The 19,998-nt window shown below is 42.5% G+C and overlaps 1 protein-coding gene across 1 annotated transcript in view; it reads right to left on the bottom strand.

Moving 5' to 3' along the window:
- Nucleotides 1-19,104, bottom strand: part of LOC137368764 (neuronal acetylcholine receptor subunit alpha-7-like) — a 135,094-nt gene extending 115,990 nt beyond the window's left edge. Inside the window, exon 1 of the mRNA XM_068028962.1 lies at nucleotides 19,050-19,104. Within this exon, the coding sequence (XP_067885063.1) occupies nucleotides 19,050-19,104 (55 nt within the window). The remainder of the gene's footprint in view (nucleotides 1-19,049) is intronic.
- Between the last annotated feature and the right edge of the window lie 894 nt (nucleotides 19,105-19,998).

Below are 19,998 nucleotides of genomic sequence, written 5' to 3'. Positions count from 1 at the left end.
AATCTCTGCAGCCCTCTGCAGCCCAAATCTCTCAACTCGCACCAAGTCCCATTTACCTATCATCTGTGCTCACTCACCTACATTGGCTTCCAGTCAAGCAATGTCTTAATTTTAAAATTCTCATCCTCGTTTTCAAATCCCTCCATCACCTCCTCTCTCCCTCTCTCTGTAATCTCTTCTTGCCCCATAGCCTTCTGAGGTATCTGCGCTCATCTAATTCTAGCTTCTTGAGCACCTTGATCTTAATTGCTCCACCATTGGTGGTTGTGTCTTCAGCTGCCTCAGCCCTTGACTCTGGAATACCCTCCCTTCACCTCTCTGCCCCACTAACTTGCTTTTCTCCTTTAAGACACTCCTTAAAATCTACCCCTTTGACCAAGCTTTTCGTTATCTGACCTAATATCCCTTTATGTGGCTCAGTGTCATATTTTGTTTTATAATGCTCCTGTGAAGCGCCTCATAGAATCATAGAGTCATAGAGTTATACAGCACAGAAACAGACCCTTCGGCCCATCGTGTCTGTGCCGGCCATCGCTTGATTCTAATCCCATTTTCCAGCATTTTGCCCATAGCCTTGTATGCTATGGCATTTCAAGTGCTCATTTAAATACTTCTTAAATGTTGTGAAGGTTCCTGCTTCTACCACCTCTTCAGGCAGTGCGTTCCAGATTCCAACCACCCTCTGGGTGAAAACATTTTTCCTCAAATCCCCTCTAAACCTCCTGCCCCTTACCTGAAATCTATGCCCCCTGGTTCTTGACCCCTCTGCTAAGGGAAAAAGTTTCTTCCTATCTAACCTATCAATGCCCCTCATAATTTTGTATACCTCAATCACATCTCCCCTCAGCCTTCTCTGCTCTCAGGAAAACAACCCTCGCCTATCCAGTCTCTCTTCATAGCTGAAATGCTCCAGCCCAGGCAACATCCTGGTGAATCTTCTCTACACCCTCTCCAGTGCAATCACATCCTTCCTATGGTGTGGTGCTCAGAACAGTACACAGTTCTCCAGCTAGCATTTTATACAGCTCCATCATAACCTCCCTGCTCTTATATTCTATGCCTCGGCTAATAAAGACAAGTATCCCATATGCCTTCCTGACCGCCTTATCTACCTGTGTTGCTGCCTTCAGTGTTCTATAGACAAGTACACCAAGGTCCCTTTGACCCTCTGTACCTTCATAGGGTCCTACCATCCATTGTATATTCCCTTGCCTTGTTAGTCCTCCCAAAACGCATCACCTCACACTTCTCAGGATTAAATTCCATTTGCCACTGCTCCACCCATCTTACCAGCCCAACTATAATCGTCCTGTAATCTAAGGCTTTCCTCCTCACTATTTACAACACCACCAATTTCTGTGTCATCTGCGAAGTTACTGATCATACCTCCTATATTCATGTACAAATCGTTAATGTACACTATATAACAGGGTCTCAGCACCAATCCCTGCAGTACAGCACTGGTCACAGGCTTCCACTCGCAAAAACAACCCTCGACAATTACCCTCTGCCTCCTGCCACTAAGCCAATTTTGGATCCAAATTGCAAAATTGCCCTGGATCCCATGGGCTCTTACCTTCTTAACCAATCTCCCATGCGGGACCTTATCAAAAGCCTTACTGAAATCCATGTAGACTACATCAATTGCTTTACCCTCATCTATACATCTCGTCACCACCTCGAAAAGTTCAACCAAGTTAGTTAGACATGATCTCCCCCTGACAGGATTTGAAAATTTGTGTCAGAGCCCCTGCAATCTCCTACCTTGCCTCACATAACAGCCTGGGATACATCTCATCTGGGCCTGGGGATTTATCCACTTTTAAGCCCGCTAAAACAGCTAATATTTCCTCCCTTTCAGTGCTAATTTGTTCAAGTATATCACAGTCCCCCTCCCTGATCTCTACACCTAGATCGTCCTTTTCCATTGTGAACACAGATGAAAAGTAATCATTTAAAACCTCACCTATGTCCTCCGGCTCCACGCACAGACTGCCACTCTGGTCCCTAATGGGCCCTAATCTTTCCCTAGTTATCCTCTTGCCCTTAATATACTTATAAAACGCCTTATGATTTTCCTTTATCTTGCCCGCCAGTGTTTTTTTCATGTCCCCTCTTCGCTCTCCTAATTACTTTTTTAAGTATCCCCCTAAACTTTCTATACTCCTCTAGTGCCTCCACTGTTTTCAGCACTTTGAATCTGCCATAAGCCTCCTTTTTTTTCCTGATCCAATCTCTGTATCCCTTGACATCCAGAGTTCCCTGGACTTGTTGATCCTACCCTTCACCTTAACGGGTACATGTTGGCTCTGAACTCTCACTATTTCCTCTTTCAATGACTCCCACTGATCTGATGTAGACTTTCCTATAAGTAGCTGCTCCCAGTCCACTTTGGCCAGATCCTGATTTATCATCTTAAAGTCAGCCTTCCCCCAATTCAGTACCTTTATTTCCCGTCCATCTTTGTCCTTTTCCATAACTACCTTAAATCTTACAGAGTTATGGTCACGATCCCTGAAATGTTCCCCCACTGACACTTCTACCACTTGTCTGGCTTCACTCCCTAGGATTAGGTCCAGTACTGCCCCTTCTCTTGTAGGACTTTCTTCATGCTGGCTTAAAAAGCTCTCCTGTATGCACTTTAAGAATTCCGCCCCCTTTAAGCCTTTTGCACAAATACTATCCTAGTTGGTATTGGGGAAGTTGAAATCCCCTACTATTATTACCCTATTATTTTTACACCTCTCTGAGATTTGCCTACATACCTGCTCCTCTATCTCTCTCTGACTGTTTGGAGGTCTGTAGTACACTCCCAGCCAAGTGAGTATCCCCTTTTTGCTTTTAAGTTCTACTCATATGGCCTTATTTAAGGAACGTTCAAAGATACCATCCCTCCTTACTGCGGAATGTTTTACTATGTTAAAGTGGTATATAAATATAAGTTGTTGTTGTTGTAATTAAGATGCCAATAACATATGAGATATCTTTCTTCATACATTTATGAGGGGTTAAAAAAGTCTAGTTACCTGTGGCTCAATGAGTCGTATTCTTGTCCCTAACTCTGAAGATTGTGTGTTCCAGTTCCACTTCAGGCCCTAAGTACAGAAACTATGCCTGACACTCCAGTACGGGAGTGCTGGAGGTGATTTATTTTGGATGAGATATTAAACTGAAGCCCCGTCCGCCCTCTCAGGTGGATGTAAAAGATCCCATGGTATTATTTTGAAGAAGAGCAGGTAGGTTATCCCTGGTGTACTGGCCAATATTTATCCTCAATCAACATCACAAAAACAGATACCTGGTCATTATCACATTGGTGTTTGTGGGAGTTTGCTGTGTGCAAATTGACTGCCACGTTTCCTACATTACAACAGTGACTACATTTCAAAGTACTTCATTGGCTGTAGAATGCTTTGAAACATTCGGTAGTCATGAAAGGCACGATATAAATGCAAATCTTTCTTTTGCTCTTCATCTTTAAACAAACTGCTGCACACAGCTTAAAAAAAAACCAAATTGATTTCTGCTACTTAATGATAATAGGACATGTCTTCATCTCTGGTCTGCCTTCTGGAAAGAAAGGTTAATTTTTGATGACATTTTGTCATGCAGGCCCCAAGCTGCCAAGACTGAGGCACACATTATTTCGCCACATGAACATTAAAACTTAAAATTGCTGCTGGATAGAAAAGAGGGCCTATCGCAAGGAATTGCCAGGCCCCTCGCCGGAAAGACGTTTTTTTGCATAGTAACAGACAGTACTTGGAACAGACAAAGGGGCCATTCCCTACTCCAATTTAATCCACAATGGACTTTTGATTACCAGACGTTGAAGATGGAGAGGCTAGCATTCCAGATTAATTGCTAAATTGGCTGAATACACAAACAGACGTGATCAGATCAGTTTAGTAGCATGACTGACTGTTAGAGTTTTTTGAATTTGAACTTGCCACGGAGAATTTGAACTCAGAAAGCTGTTTGCTCCTAGACTGAGAACATCTCTCTCCTGTCTGTCTGCTCCCATTTCTTTCTCACGGAACTGAAGACCCATTGAAGACACATGAAGCCCAAGAGAGAAAAGTCTCTTACAGTGAACAAGGTTTAAGAAGAATACTGAGCCCCAATAAAAAGCCAGACTACCGACAATCAAAGAATACAGTGAGCTTGAAGCACAGTAAAAAAAACCCTCTTCAGAGATTGCCTCAAACTTTTTCACTTTATCTTTCTTCTACGCTTTTCTGTCTTCATTTGCATGTGTGTATCGCGTATGCATGCTAGCGTGGGGTGTGGTGTGTATCCGTAGGTGTTAACCGAATTAGAGTTTACGTTTTAATAAATTTCACTTTTCTTCTTTAAATCTGAGAAAATGTGGTTGTGCTCATTTCTTTGCCTTATAACTGGAAAGTGATGAACAAGGATTCACCAAAGGGGAGCTCAAAACACAGTGTGTTAAAAATTAAACCCTTTTACAATAAGACCAGGGGTAGACCCAGTAAAAACACATACAGTAAAAACACATATAGCAAAAACACATAAGAAATTAATTAAAACAAAGGGGCCAGTAACAGAACAATGAACAGTGTGTTGAAGCGGGATGAGTAGAAAGGGGCACAGCACACAGATACCCAAAGAATTGCAGATATGATTATAGAAAAGGTATTGAGGAGGATCCCAGAAACTAGGAGTCGTCATGGACACCAGATATGATTAAACTCATAATAGACAATGAGAAACTGTGAAGTTTTGAACAGGTTCTCACTAAGCCAAATAAGGAATTATCATTATGTCATTATACCAGACCCCTATGAGTAAGTAAGAGGGGCGGGTCTTAGAAACAAGAGTTAATCCCTGACTGAAACTGAGGAAGGTATGAGAACCCCGGGGAAGAACACTCAAAGAACAAAGAACAAAGAAAATTACAGCACAGGAACAGGCCCTTCGGCCCTCCAAGCCTGCGCCGATCCAGATCCTCTATCTAAACATGTCGTCTATTTTCTAAGGGTCTGTATCTCTTTGCTTCCTGCCCATTCATGTATCTGTCTAGATACATCTTAAAAGACGCTATCGTGCCCGCGTCTACCACCTCCGCTGGCAACGCGTTCCAGGCACCCACCACCCTCTGCGTAAAGAACTTTCCACGCATATCCCCCCTAAACTTTTCCCCTCTCACTTTGAACTCATGACCCCTAGTAATTGAATCCCCCACTCTGGGAAAAAGCTTCTTGCTATCCACCCTGTCTATACCTCTCATGATTTTGTACACCTCAATCAGGTCCCCCCTCAACCTCCGTCTTTCTAATGAAAATAATCCTAATCTGCTCAACCTCTCTTCATAGCTAGCGCCCTCCATACCAGGCAACATCCTGGTGAACCTCCTCTGCACCCTCTCCAAAGCATCTACATCCTTTTGGTAATGTGGCGACCAGAACTGCACGCAGTATTCCAAATGTGGCCGAACCAAAGTCTTATACAACTGTAACATGACCTGCCAACCCTTGTACTCAATACCCGGTCCGATGAAGGAAAGCATGCCGTATGCCTTCTTGACCACTCTATTGACCTGCGTTGCCACCTTCAGGGAACAATGGACCTGAACACCCAAATCTCTCTGTACATCAATTTTCCCCAGGACTTTTCCATTTACTGTATAGTTCACTCTTGAATTGGTTCTTCCAAAATGCATCACCTCGCATTTGCCCTGATTGAACTCCATCTGCCATTTCTCTGCCCAACTCGAGAAGATACCCTGAGCCAGGGGCTCAGAGAACCGAAGAGCAGCCGCAAGTCCGAGACTGATCACCTCGTGTCTTGACGGGTAGTATACTGTACAAGTAGTGAGAGCTTGTACTTGATGATTTACTGTGTGAATAAAATATTGATATACCTTTCACCAATCGGATTCCATGGATTCTTTAAGAGTAGAATGCGTGTTAGGCACAACACAAGTGAAGACAGTAAAAGTCCCTTAGACACCTTTCTCACCTGGTCGTAATACATTGCCTCAGCACATTGTACCATTTAGCTCTACTTTAATTTGTGTAATAAATGTCAGTTTTCTGACTATGAACACAAAGGATATTACTTTGTAGGTTTTTTAGGAACATAGGAATATAGGAACAGGAGTAAGCCATTCAGCCCCTCGAGCCTGTCCCGCCATTCAATGAGATCATGGCTGATCCGCGGCCTAACTCCATATACCTGCCTTTGGCCTATATCCCTTAATATCGTTGTTTTAAGTTATATGTTTTAAGTTATATTCAGAAGTTATAATGGTCAAGGTCCTTTCAAATTGGTGCTTCTCCAAGATTTCCAGTTAATGTTAAAATGTGGTTACAAAAAACTAACAGTATGCAGATAAACAGCTGGTCTGATGCTGTCAGACTCTGTTTCAAAATTAACTGGAGTTAATACATAATGTTCAATTGACAGATGTCTTTATTCACTCACATGCTCTGATGCCTGGATTAATATTTATGCAGTTTATATAAAATACTCTTTTTTCCCCTCTATGTCTAACTCAAGGGAATAAACATGCAAACAAAAACAATGTTTTATTTGTGAAAAGGATTTGTGACAGGCCATGAAACTGTCCAACTCTACCTTGATCATGCTGCAACATTAACCCTTAATTCCTCGTCCTATTACTATTTATATATTCCATCAACAGAAAATACTAGGAGTGCTCCATCATTGTTCTGTAAAAACAAACCATGCACATCAGCCCGATAGCTCACTGGACTCATACAGTGTGGTAGTAGACCTGACAGACAAGAATGGCCTGTAGGTCAATCGCTGATCTGTGTGGAATTAATTGATCCCAGCTGGGGCAATGGTGGAAGAACTTGAAATGGTGCAGAGGTTAAATATTATGCCGTCTTTTACCTGGGACCTATTCCATGCCCATAACGCTATGTGTGAAACTTGCGGCAAGCTTTTGAACAGCTGGGGTATTTGTTTTTTGTTCTTGGCTGGGTCCCTGAAGTCCTCATTTCTGTACTGCTCAGTCAACCTTGCCCTGCAGTAAGTTGTACCTGGGTTGTCCCTGCCACCACTATCTGTTCACTTGTGCTTTGTGCTCCACCATGTGCAGAACCTTCTAGCTCACTGTCTAACCCACGTGGTGTCATTGTCTGTACTGGTGCTTGTGAGGATGGAATATATGACGGTACATACTCAAGAAAATTATTCTCCTCTGGAAAGGACCTAGAGGAAAGAGAAAAGGAACAAGGGTTAGGATGGCATTGAGAGGCTGGAAATTAATGGGTGGCAGTCTTCAGGATCCCACTTATCAGAGATGCTGCCAGCCTTTTCTTGTCAGATGCTCATGGATTTTTCCCATCCAAGTCTTCTTGCTTGCGTGAGGGCTATTATGTCTGGTCCTCTTGCGCCCTCACCGCACCCCCTCCCCAACCCCAGGACCCAACCCCTCCCTCATCCCCCAGTCTTCCTCCTCTCCCTGGCATTATGTCCTGTCTCATTCTGTAAAAAGAGAGAGCACAAATTAGTTACTGGCTGTTGAAAGGGTAAATGGAGATGTGAGCAGTGTACGCATTTGGTGCACAGAAGCAAGATGAAATGAGGATGGGGTGGTGATGAATTTGAAGCCAAGTATGTGGAATGCAAATGAGGAAGGAATCCTTGGAGAAGTTGCTGGTTGTGCAAGTGTTGGAGTGTGAGAAGACAATGCCGCTGGTGTGTGGTGTAAAGAGAGCAAAAGAACAGGTGAGTGAGTCTGTACTGAGAAAGAAGAATGTTGAAGTAAGCTCTAATGATTGTTTGCTAAAAGATGTAATGGAGGGGAGAGTATTGCCAGAAGTGGTGGAGAAGGAGTAAGCGGAGTGTTGGCAAGTGTTGTTGAGAGAGGCGGAGAGATGAAAAACTGTACTCACCCTCGTTGCTCTTGTGAGCCTATTTGACCTCCTTCTACACTGTTGACACTGACTCTGTCATTCACCTCTGTCCAGGCCTTCTGGATAGTTGCCTGTGGGATCCTCCTGCAGGTACTGGAAAATAGTGCCTCTCTCCTTATCCTGACCTCCTCAAGCAAGGCAGGGAGTAATCCTTTGACTCATGACTACCCCAAAATGATGTCCGCACTGTTCCAATGAACTATGAAAGCAGGGAACGCAAATTTGCTTGAAGAGATGCATTCCTGTTTTAAATAGATCTCCGCAGTTCGTAGGAAATTGTGTTGCTTAAATGTGTGGGCTGCCCATTTCCTGACCCAATTGGGAAGGCAGCCAGTCAATCTTGTTAAAATGAGACCCAGAGGTTAAAATAGCCAAGGCATCAAGGCAATTTACAAAAAAACTCACCCCCTTTGCCCACCTGAATGATTCTCGTCCTAAATTAAAATTGGATATCTGCCCTCATGAAAAGGCCTTGAGAATTTCCTCTGAGGTTGGGGTTGGAAGTGTGCTAGGCTCATCTTGAGTGTCCTGCTGGAATTCCCACCTCCTGTGCCCTGGACGTACTGCACGCTGGCAAGTCAACAGTGTTCAATTGGTGCAGCATGAGTGAGGCTTACAAGATTAATGCAGGCTGGGCTCCAGCCTTGGAACTCTTCAAAACAGAAATCATATCACTTCTGAAATCTGCCATATTATAAAAAGGGGGTAATTGAAACTTTCTATTGCTGCTCAGGGCAACCTACCGGCTTCATCTGAAAGCAACTGGTCAGCGAAGCATTAACTCTCCAGTATGATCACAAGATGACTAAGATGTGCTGCCACTAACATTCCCCCTGGGAATGTTTAAATTTCCTGATGCTGGAAACTCCAGCAGGAGCAGGGATGCAGGTCACCAGTGGGGTGTATTTCCTGCTCCACTAAAGTGCAGGATTGTGACTTTTCAGCCTCATCACAAATACACAGCTGATATATCAACTAATTCTCATAAACCCACCATGTGAGGCTTCCTCTGAAATATCACATTGAAGTCAGAGCTGAAGGATTGTCAAAGGCTACAAACTAATGAGCATCCCTCACAGACATTTAGCTGTATTGTGGGTATTAGCTGAATAAATTGATCTGCTCCAAAGGCAAACTGAAATGATGTCTGAATCACCTTAAAACCAAAAGGCAGAGTGATTTCTCTGTACTATAGCAGACCACAGTTCTACTCAATTGCTCTACATATTACTTGTCATGTCTTCAGGTTAAAGAAGTCATGGAGTTAAAGGAGTTTAGTACCTGTTTTTATACACTATGTGACCTACTACCTCCTCACAAATGCAGAGTGGTTATAATGGGGGACTTCAATTATCTGAATACAGATTGGGATAGTAGTAGTGTAAAGGGCAGAGAGGGGCAAGAGTTACAAGATGTTTTTAGGAGAATTTCCTGCAGTAGGATGTTTCCAGTCCAATGGGAAAGGAGGCACTACTAGATCTGGCTTTTGGGAATGAGGTGGGCCAAGTGGATCAAGTGTCAGTAGGAGAACATTTAGGGGACAGTGATCATAGTATCATAAAGTTTAGGTTAGTTATGGAAAAGGACAAGGAACAATCCAGAGTAAGAATAATGAACCGGGGAAAGCCAACTTCAATCGGGTAACAATGGATCTGGCCCAGATAAATTGGAATCAAAGGTTGGCAGGAAAAACAGTAACTAAACAATGAGCTGCCTTTAAAGAGGAGATAGTTCGGACACTGTAAAGGTATATTCCCACAAACGGGAAAGGTAGGCCAAACAAATCCAGAGCTCCCTGGATGATGAAAGAGATGGAGATTAATATGAAGAAGAAAAAGTGTGCTTATGATAGATGTCAGGTGGATAACACAACTGAGAACAAGGCTGAATATGGAAGGTTCAGAGGGGAGGTGAAGTAGTAAATAAGAGAAGCAAAGAAAGAATATGAAAAAAGACTGGCAGCTAATATAAAGAGGAATCCAAAAGTCTTCTATAGGCATATAAATAGTAAAATGTTGGTGAAAGGAGGAGTGGGGTTGATTGGGGACCATAACGAGATTTACACACGGAGGCAGGGGGCATGGCTGAAGTATTAAATGAATACTTTGCCTCCGTCTTTACTGAGGAAGAAGATGATGCACAGGTCATGGTGAAAGAGGAGGAAATTTAAGGATTTAAATTGAAGGATTTAAAATTGATAAGGAGGACCTTCTGGTCAGCTATTCTGTGACCTTGTCCTATCAATAACTTCTCTTTTGTTATCTCTTGCCCCACCCCCGCTTTACTTGCTTAAAATCTTTTACATTTCTTATATCTGCTAGTTCTGAAGAAGGGTCACTGACCTGAAACATTAACTCTGCTTCTCTCTCCACAGATGCTGCCAGACCTGCTGAGTTTTTGCAGCACTTTCTGTTTTTATTTCAGATTTCCAGCATCCGCAGTATTTTGCTTTTATTATAGTAATGGTTATTGGATGTTTATTGAACTGGAGGAAGGTTTCACGTGGAGTTCCCAAGGGTCGGTGTTAAGACCCTTGTTGTTTCTGATATATATTAATGACCTAGACCTTGGTGTACAGAGCACAACTTCAAAATATGTGGATGATACAAAACTTGGAAAAATTGTGAACTGTGAGAAGGATAGTGTAGAACTTCAAAAGGACATAGACAAGTTGGTGGAATAGGCAATCAGGTGGTACATGAAATTTAATGTAGAGAAGTGTGAAGTGATTCATTTTGTTAGGAAGTACACAGAGAGACAATATAAAATAAAGGGTGCAATTCTAAAGGTGGTTCAGGAACATAAGGACCTGGGTGTATATATGCATAAATCATTGAAGGTGGCAGAACAGGTTGACAGCGCAGTTAATAGAGCATACAGCATCCTAAGCTTCATTAATAGGGATATTGAGTACAAAAGCAAGGAAGTTATGTTAAACTTGTATAGAACACTGATTTGGCCTCAGCTGGAGTATTGTGTCCAGTTCTGGGCACCATTCTTTAGGAAAGATGTGAAGGCATTGGAGAGAGTGCAGAAAAGGTTCGCGAGAATAGTTCCAGGGATGAGCAACTTCAGTTATGTGGATAGATTGGAGAGGTTGACTGTTTTCCTCAGAGAAGAGAAAGTTGAGAGGAGATTTGATTGAGGTATTCAAAATCAAGAGGTGGCTGGACAAGATAGATAGGGGAAAGCTGTTCCCATTGATGGTGGGATCAAGAACAAGAGGTCGCAAATTTAAGTTAATTGGCAAAAGAAGCAACAGCAACGTGGGGAAAAACCTTTTTCACACAGCGAGTGGTTAGGATCTGGAATGCACTGCCTGAGAGTGTGGTGGAGGCAGGTTCAATTCAGGAATTCAAGAGGGAATTGACTGAAAAGGAAGAATGTGCAGGGCTACGGGGAGAAGGCCGGGGAGTGACACTAGGTAAACTGCTCTTTCGGAGAGTGGGCGCAGACAGGACTGGCCAAATGGCCTCCTTCTGTGCTGTAACAGTTCTGTGAATTCTGTGATTCTGTGATCACGTCCAACCTGAAGTGTATGGCGCCTGCCATATTTTGTAAAGACAAACACAAGACGTCCTTTACCCACGACTGAAACAGGCGTTAGATCCTTTTCAAATGCAAAAAAGGGGCCTCATGCCTGCTTGAGATCCGTGCTCCTGTATTGGTTTACTCTTAAGTAGCCAGTGCCATTGCAGGCTGCACTCATGGAAAACAGCCTAGGGATCACTTGCAACAGGGAATGTAAGTAACTTACCTGAAAGTGAAGGCAGAAGAAGCAGCCAGAACCCTACATTAAAGAGTGCTCCTGATTGCCACGGCTTCCACTCCTGCTGCCCCACACTCCTTCTGGCACTGGCCTCAAGGTGCCAGAGCTCTAATATCGTACCCTCCCGCCTCATCCCTGACTGAACCCACTTGCCACGGGGCGTTGTGTCACCAGCAGCTCCCTGGTTTTTCTTCACTCCGCTGCTCTTTCCTGTTATGTTATATCAAGCTGGCCAAAGCTATGACTGTGCTACTGTAATTCTGAAAGTTGGGCCATATACCAGTACCTGCATTTCTGTAATATATTGTATATGTGGTTAAATAAGCAGTTTGTTAGAGTTCAAAGTCAGTTATGTCAAGTTGTTAGTGCACCTTTATTTTATTTGTTTCATGGGATATGGGCATTGCTGGCAAGGCCAACATTTGTTGCCTATCCCAAATTGCCATTGAGAAGGTGGTGGTGCGCTGCCTTCTTGAACCGTTGCAGTTCATTTGGTGCAGGTGCACGCACAGTGCTGTTAGATTTTGATCCAGCGACAGTGAAAGAACGGTGATATATTTCTCAGTCAGGATGGTGTATGGCTTGGAGGGGAACTTGCAAGTGGTGATGTTCCCATGTGTCTGCTGTCCTTGTCCTCCTAGATGGAAGAGGTCGCGGGTTTGGTAGGTGCTGTTGAAGGATGCATGGTGAGTTGCTGTACTGCATCTTGTATATGGTACACACTGCTGCCACTGCACGTCAGTGGTGGAGGGAATGAATGTTTAAGGTGGTTGATGGGGTGCCGATTAAGTGGGCTGCTTTGTCCTGGATGGTGTTGAGCTTCCTGAGTGCTGTTGCTCATTCGGGCAAGTGGAGAGTATTTCAGCACAGTCCTGATTTGTGCTTGTACATGGTGGACAGGCTTTGGACAGTTAGGAGGTGGGTTACTTGCTGCATAATTCCCAGCCTCTGACCTGCTCTTGTAGCCACAATACTTATGTGACAGCTCCAGTTCAGTTTCTGGTCAATGGTAACCGCCAGGATGTTGATAGTCGGGGATTCAACAATGGTAATGTTGTTGAATGTCAAGGGGGAGATGTTTAGATTCTCTCTTGTTGGAGTTCATCATTGCCTGGCAGTTGAGTGGTGTGAATATTACTGAACAAAGGTAAGACTTAACGGTTACCTATAACATATATAACTGTATAAATTCAGCATAATTCTAACACAAGGCACTGGTTGTGACCTTTTTTTTAAGTCATATGCAGGGATAGTTTTGTAGCAAAGAATTAGGTTCACTCACGATAACACTATTAAAATCAACATTTCCTTTCAAATATTAGAACTGAAAGACAAATAAACAATCCTTAATTGGCTGCAGTGACAACTCTACTTGTTAGGCAGCATCCCTTCCAATTTGTGCAAAGAAAAATGTCTCCAAGATTGACGTGATGATGTCAGTGATGTGACGGAACCAATCTTGTCCTATTTACTATTAGATTGGCCGGAAAAAAAAACAAATTTCTGAGCTGGTTTTAGGCAATAAAACTTTTTTCAATGTTGCTCCCATCTCCAAAATGAATGGTGGAAGTCTATTAGAAAATTCTTTCATGAGGACAATTTATTTTTAGCATAGATTTAGATTCAGCCAAAGAAACACTTGGTTGGTCAACTTTTGCCTACTGTCTCCCTAAATATATCTTGCACGAATTTGTCAAGAAACGTTTCAAAATATGGCTAATAATTTTCCCCCTTCTCAGTTTGCAGAACATGTTATTTTTAAACTTTAGAAACACTCCATAAAAATACTGGGATAGAAATTACTCTGGGTCTATTTTCAGCTCCAGCCTTGACGCTGCACAAGTAATGTACACCCGATCAGAGGCCCGAGCCTCTCCTGAAATTGGACCATCTACAACTTCAGGGTGAGCTGCAGGTGCCTGTCACACCTCCATGTTTAGAAAATAAGAAATCATGAAGTGAGGTAAAACTATTTGAACCTTTAAACGTGCGTCTACCAGACCACCTGCACTGTCATGGATTGGTTTTGTGAGCGATGACTAATCATACCCAAAAGGATAAGAGCAGGGGGGAGTCTGCTTGGTGTCCTGGTGAATATTTATCTTTCAACCAACATGACTAAAACTGATGATCTGATCATTATTCTATTGCTGTTTGTGGGAACTTGATGTGCACAAATTGGCTGCCACATTTCCTACATTACAACAGTGACGACATTTCAAAAGTACTTCATTGGCTGCAAAGCACTTTGGGACATCCTGAGGTCAGGACAGACACAATATAGATGCTTTCTTCCAAAAGTGCTCCCTTTAATATAAAGCTAAAACTTTCAGGAGCATAGAACTCTGTGAACTTTCTTCTTTATCCACAAAGATAATTCAGCAAATATAATCCACCATATCAGTCTAATTGTACAGTTAATATTACTCAATCACTTTGGTTGTATTCTTCAGGTGACATTTCTACATTCTAGCAGCATGACAAATATGAATTTCCAGAATATGATAATTTAAATTTGCACTTATCTTCATCATCTGTATTCTGGTCTTTGCCAGATATTTATTCATGTCTTTTTTCGAAGGAGTTAATTGGTATAGAATTAGCTACTTCTCCTGGGAGTCTATCCTATATATTCACAATTCAAAAAGGAAAGGATGTGTTTCAGCTTCAAGTTCAGTTGAGTCTTGGGAATTTTGTATTCATGTCTTATTCTCTGATCATAGTTGATTCATTCCTTTCAAAGTGTTTAATGATAGGAATGGAAACCTCCCTTAATCTATTTCCTAGTGAATTGAAATCACTTCTGTGAACATCTTTTCATAATTTAGGAATCACCTTTGTGACCATTCTCTGGTCACTGTCCAGTGTGGTAATAATAAAAGCAACAACCTCTGAAAATGCACAACAGGACCATCAGTCTCTGAAAAGAAAAATGACAGGTTAATGTGTCCGGTGCAGAAATGGACCAGTCATGTGTTTAATATATTTACCTTTTTATTTCAGAGGTCCAGCACTTACAGTGTTTTTGGTCAGATATTTACAGGGAGACAGGGAGGGAGAGGGGCTCATGTCAGCTGTTGGGAAACCTGGAAATATTGGGAAGGTGGAGATCCTTGCTAATTTAACAGCTGGAACTCATTAGAAATTTTACTGTCTTCCCATTCAGCAACTGATCAGATTGGGAAGGCAGCAGTTGGAGACTGGCAGGGACAGACCCTGACAATCAAGAAGATTGCGGGTTGCGGGATGCGGTGGGGGCATGGAGCACTGCATCAAGGAGGGAGGAAGGATTGTTAGGAGGGAACGATCATGGGCGGTGGGGAGAGATTGTGGCAGAAGACCTGCTTGAGGGGCCAGGGGAGACAGGAGATACACTTCTGTTTCTCCTGACCCACAAGCAGTGCTGTAGAAAACACTTACCTGCCGGATCTGGCAGCTCCCACCTCCCTTTAGCTGCCTGGATTCCTGAGCCCTGGGAAACCCGACCACACAGTGTCAAATTAAATGGCTGCCTAAATATCAGAAATTGAGCCTCACTGACATGTTATAATCACTGGCTCCCTCTCTAGAGTGGGTTACTTGGCCAACCCAGAACCTGCAGCAGTTAAACCAGAAGTAAGCGGGTTAGGAATGGGCTTTATATTTTCACCAATTTAACCAGCTCCCTCACTCCATCCACCACTTGACCATCTTCTGCGCTCCGTGGGGTTAGGATGTCCAAAATTTCTCATGAACCTCCAAATGTGACCTCACCAATGATTAGCACGTAGTCAAAGTGGCTTAATATGACCCAGAATCAAATGTTCTTGAGATACATTACACCACTACCTGAGATAATATATACTGTGTTACATCTATGTACTTTGGTTATTGACAGTTTCTCCCTATCTACTCTATCAAAACCCTTCATAATCTTGAACATCATTATTAAATCTCCCCTTCATTTTTTCTGTTCTAACAAAATTAATCCCAGCTTCTCCTATCTCCTCGCATAAGTGAAGTCCTCATCTTCGGTACTATTTTGTAAATATCCTCTTCACCCACTCCATAGACTTGGCATTCCTCAGATTGGACATGATACTCCAGTTCAGGCTGAACTAGTGTTTTATAAAAGTTTAGCATAACTTCCTTCTCTAAGGTCACTTAACTCAGCACAGAGCAGGAATCGAGCCTTTGACTCTGCACTACCTGTGGCTTTATTACATTGATTTAACTAACTGAGCCACCAGGGAGCTCTTCTCAGTAAAGTCATTTATAGGAATCTATTATTAAAGAATGCAGTAACAGACACTAGGAAAATCAACATATGCTTTGGCAGAGTCAACATGATTTAATGAAAGGGAAATCATGTTGACAAATTTATTAGAGTATTTTGAAGGTGTAACCAGCAGGGGAGATAAGAGGAACCAGTGGATGTAGTATATTTGGACTTTCAGAAGGCATTCGATAAGGTGCCACCCAAGAGATTCTTACACCAGATTAATGTTTATGGGATTGGGGATAATATATTGGCATGGATTGTAGATTGGTTAATGGACAGAAAATAGAGAGTAGGAATAATTGGTTAATTTTCGGGATGGCCGGGTATAACCAATGGGTGCTGCAAGGATCATTGCTTGGGCTTTAGCTACTTAAAATCTATATTAATGACTTAGATGAGAAGAGTGAGTATAATGTATTCAAATTTGCAGCTGATACAAACTGGGAGGGAAAGTAAGCTGTGAGGAGGATGCAAAGAGACTGCAAAGTGACATAGAATGATTAAGTGATTGGGCAAGAATGTAGCAGCTGGAGTACTATGTGGAGAAGTGTGAAATTATCCACTTTGGTAGGAAGAATTGAAAAGCAGTATATTTTTAGAAAGATGAGGGATTAATAAATGTTGGTATGCAGAGGAATGTTGGGGTCCTTGTACATAAATCACAGAAAATTAACATGCAATTACAGCAAGCAATTAGGAAGACAAATGACATACTAGCCTTCATTGGAAGGAGATGGGAGTATGAGTAAGGAAGTCTTACTGCAATCCTATAGGGCTTCAGTGAGACCATACCCATAGTCCTGTGTATAGTTTTGATCTCCTTACCTAAGGAAGAATATATTTGTCTTGGAGTAGGCGTAACAAAGATTCACTAGGATGATTCCTGGGATTAGAGGGTTGTCCCATGAGGAGGAATTGAATAGAACAGGCCTATATTCTCTGGAATTTAGAAGAATTGAGAAGTGATTTCAGTGAAATGGATAAAATTCTTGGAGGACTTGACAGGGTAGATGCTGAGAGGTTTTTCTCCTGGCTGCAGAGTCTAGAACCCGGGGTCATAGTCTCAGGATAAGGGTGTGGCCATTTAGGACTGAGATGAGGAGAAATTTTTTCATGCATTAGAATGTTGATAATCTTTCAAATTCTTTACTCCAGAGGGGTGTGGCTGCTTAGTCAATGAGGATATTTAAGTGAATCAAGGGATATGGGGATAGAATGGGAAAGTAGATTTAATGTAAAAGATCAGCCAGAGCCACCTGATGCCGTATTTGGCGTCTTGCATCCTGCCTCCGCCACGTGATTGGCCGGGCCCCATGCCTCCATTATTATAATTGGATACCTGCCGCATGATCATGGTGGGCCAGCCCCCCATGTAACTGGTGGAAATGGCGCCCATTTCCGGGTCTGCTGCTGGGACCTGCGACGGGCTCAGTGAGTTCAGCTCATCGATTGCAAAAGCGGGGAATTAATGCTGAACCCTTATAAAGCTGTGGTTAGGCCCCAACTGGAGTCTTGTGTCCAGTTCTGGTCACCACACTTTAGGAAGGATGTGAGGGTCCTTGAGAGGGTGCGGAAGAGATTTACCAGAATGATTCCAGGAATGGGGGATTTTAGTTGAAAGGTTAGGTTGGAAAAGCTGTGTTTGTTATCCCTGCAATAAAGGCGATTGAGGGGAGATTTGATAGAGGTGTACAAGATTATGACAGAGTTAGGTAAGTTAGATAAGGAAAAACTGTTCCCATTAACTGATGGTACCAGGTCTAGGGGACACAGATTGAGGTTTGCGGGAATGCGAGGAAGAACATTTTTACGCAGTGAGTGGGAATGACTTGGAACCCACTGCACACAAGGGTGGTGGAACAATCAATGATTTCAAAAGGAAATTGGATGGGCATTTGAAGGAAATAAACTTGCAGGGCTACAGGGATCAAGCAGGAGAGTGGGATTGACTGGATTGCTCAGCCGAGAGCAGGCATGGATTCGATGGGCTGAATGGCCTCTTTCTAATGATTCTATTGCAAACTGTGAGGAGGATAGTGATAGACCTCAAGATGCCATAGGCTGGATGGTGGAATGGACAATATAAAATAAAGCATACAATTCTAAAAGTGGGGTGCAGGAACAGCGGAACCTGGGGGTATATGTGCATAAATCATTGAAGGTGGCAGGAAAGGTTGAGGAATCTGTTAATGAAGCATACAGGATCCTGGGCTTTATAAATAGAGGCATAGAGTATAAAAGCAAGAAAGTTATGTTGATCCTTTATAAAACACTGGTTTGGCCTCAACTGGAGCACTGTGTCCTATTCTGGGCACCACACTTTAAGAAGGTTGTGAAGGTTGCAGAAAAGATTTACGAGAATGGCTCCAGGAATGATAGACTTCAGTTATGTGGTGAGATTGGAGAAGCTGGAGCGGTTCTCATTAGAGAAGAGAAGATTGAGACGAGATTTAATAGAGGTGATCAAAATCATGAGGGGTCTGGACAGAGTAGATTGGGAAAAACTGTTCCCATTGGTGGAAGTGTCAAGAACTAGAGGACACCGATTTAAGATGCTTGGGAAAAAAACAGAGGTGACATAAGGAGAAACTTTTTTATGCATTGAGGGTTAGGATTCAACATGCACTGCCTGAGAATGTGCTGGAGGCACATCCAATCATGGTTTTCAAAGGAGAACTGGATAATTATCAGACGAGAAAAAATGTGCAGGGTTACAGGGAAAGGGAAGGGGTTTGGAACTAGCTGAGTAGCTCTTACAGAGAGCCAGCACAGACGTGACAGGCCAAATGGCCTCTTTCGGTGCTATAACCATTCTCTGATTCTGTGATTCACAAAGGATGCAATTTATCACGTAGATTTGGGCCATTTCAGTGCTGTAGCAGAGGCAGAAACCTGATCGAAGAGATTCAAACATGGATATGGGAAAGAGGGACATGGACTTGGGAGATGACAGCATCTTAAGTTAGTTAATGTCAGTTAAAATACACTTTGGATTTACATGATTGGGACAAAATGTCATAATGTTTTGCTTTTCTCCCTCCTCAGTTTATGTTGTTGATTTTGTACTCCTTATATTCATCAAAAAATATTTACAGGTAACTAAACTTACCAACAAGGTCCCATTCTCCATTTGGCAAATATGTAGAAATATCGACTTCCATCATCTGCAGGTCCAACAACCAACCATTATGTGTCCAGGAGCCAAATTTTAAGTCACATCTTTGGATGTCAAAGGGGAACCAGCGGACATCAACGTAGCATGTACTCTTCAGAATACCTGCATTTTCCAAAGACATTAAAACAGATCATTTTAATGGTGAATTATGTTTCTTTTTCATAACTACAGTTTTATTTAAAGAATTTAGCTTTGAGGTTCTGACCCTTGAGGATGGAATTTGGCTTAATCCAGTGAATTTCTGCCCATGTAAATTACCCATGATACAGCTGACTTGGGTAATGGGACAAGGCAGGAACAACTTATTCTCACTCTACTTATGTTCCACAAGCATTTTAGGAACATTCCTGAGAGAATACATGGCTACCCTTGTGGACCTCCAAAATGCCTAAAGATGAATATCTTCAAAGGTTTTAATGGGGCATAAATGCCAGCATGGATGGGTTGGGCCGAATGGCCTGCCATGTAACTGATCACCTTCTTGACATTGGGCAAATATTCTTTGCATAAAATAATGCAACATTATTTTCTTGAATATTTGGCTTGATAAAGGGCTACATAAAAACATAAGAACTCGGAGCAGGAGTAGGCAATTCAGCCCCTCAAGTCTGCTCCGCCATTCAATACAATCATGGCTGATCTCATCTTGGCCTCAACTCCACTTTCCTGCACATTCTCCATAACCCTTCAACGCATTACTAATTAAAAATCTGTCTATCTCTTCCTTAAATTTACTCAATGTCCCGTCATCCACCGGACTCTGGGGTAGTGAATTCCATAGACTCACGACCCTTTGAGTGAAGTAATTTCTCCTCATCTCTGTTTTAAATCTGCCACCCTTTATCCTAAATCTATGATTTCTCATTCTAGATTGCCCCACAAG

Source organism: Heterodontus francisci, chromosome 4 (assembly GCF_036365525.1).
Source record: "Heterodontus francisci isolate sHetFra1 chromosome 4, sHetFra1.hap1, whole genome shotgun sequence".
In the NCBI taxonomy this organism is placed as follows: Eukaryota; Metazoa; Chordata; class Chondrichthyes; order Heterodontiformes; family Heterodontidae; genus Heterodontus; species Heterodontus francisci.
The sequence above is the reverse complement of the archived record's forward strand: the minus strand, read 5'-3'. Positions and strand labels throughout refer to the sequence as shown.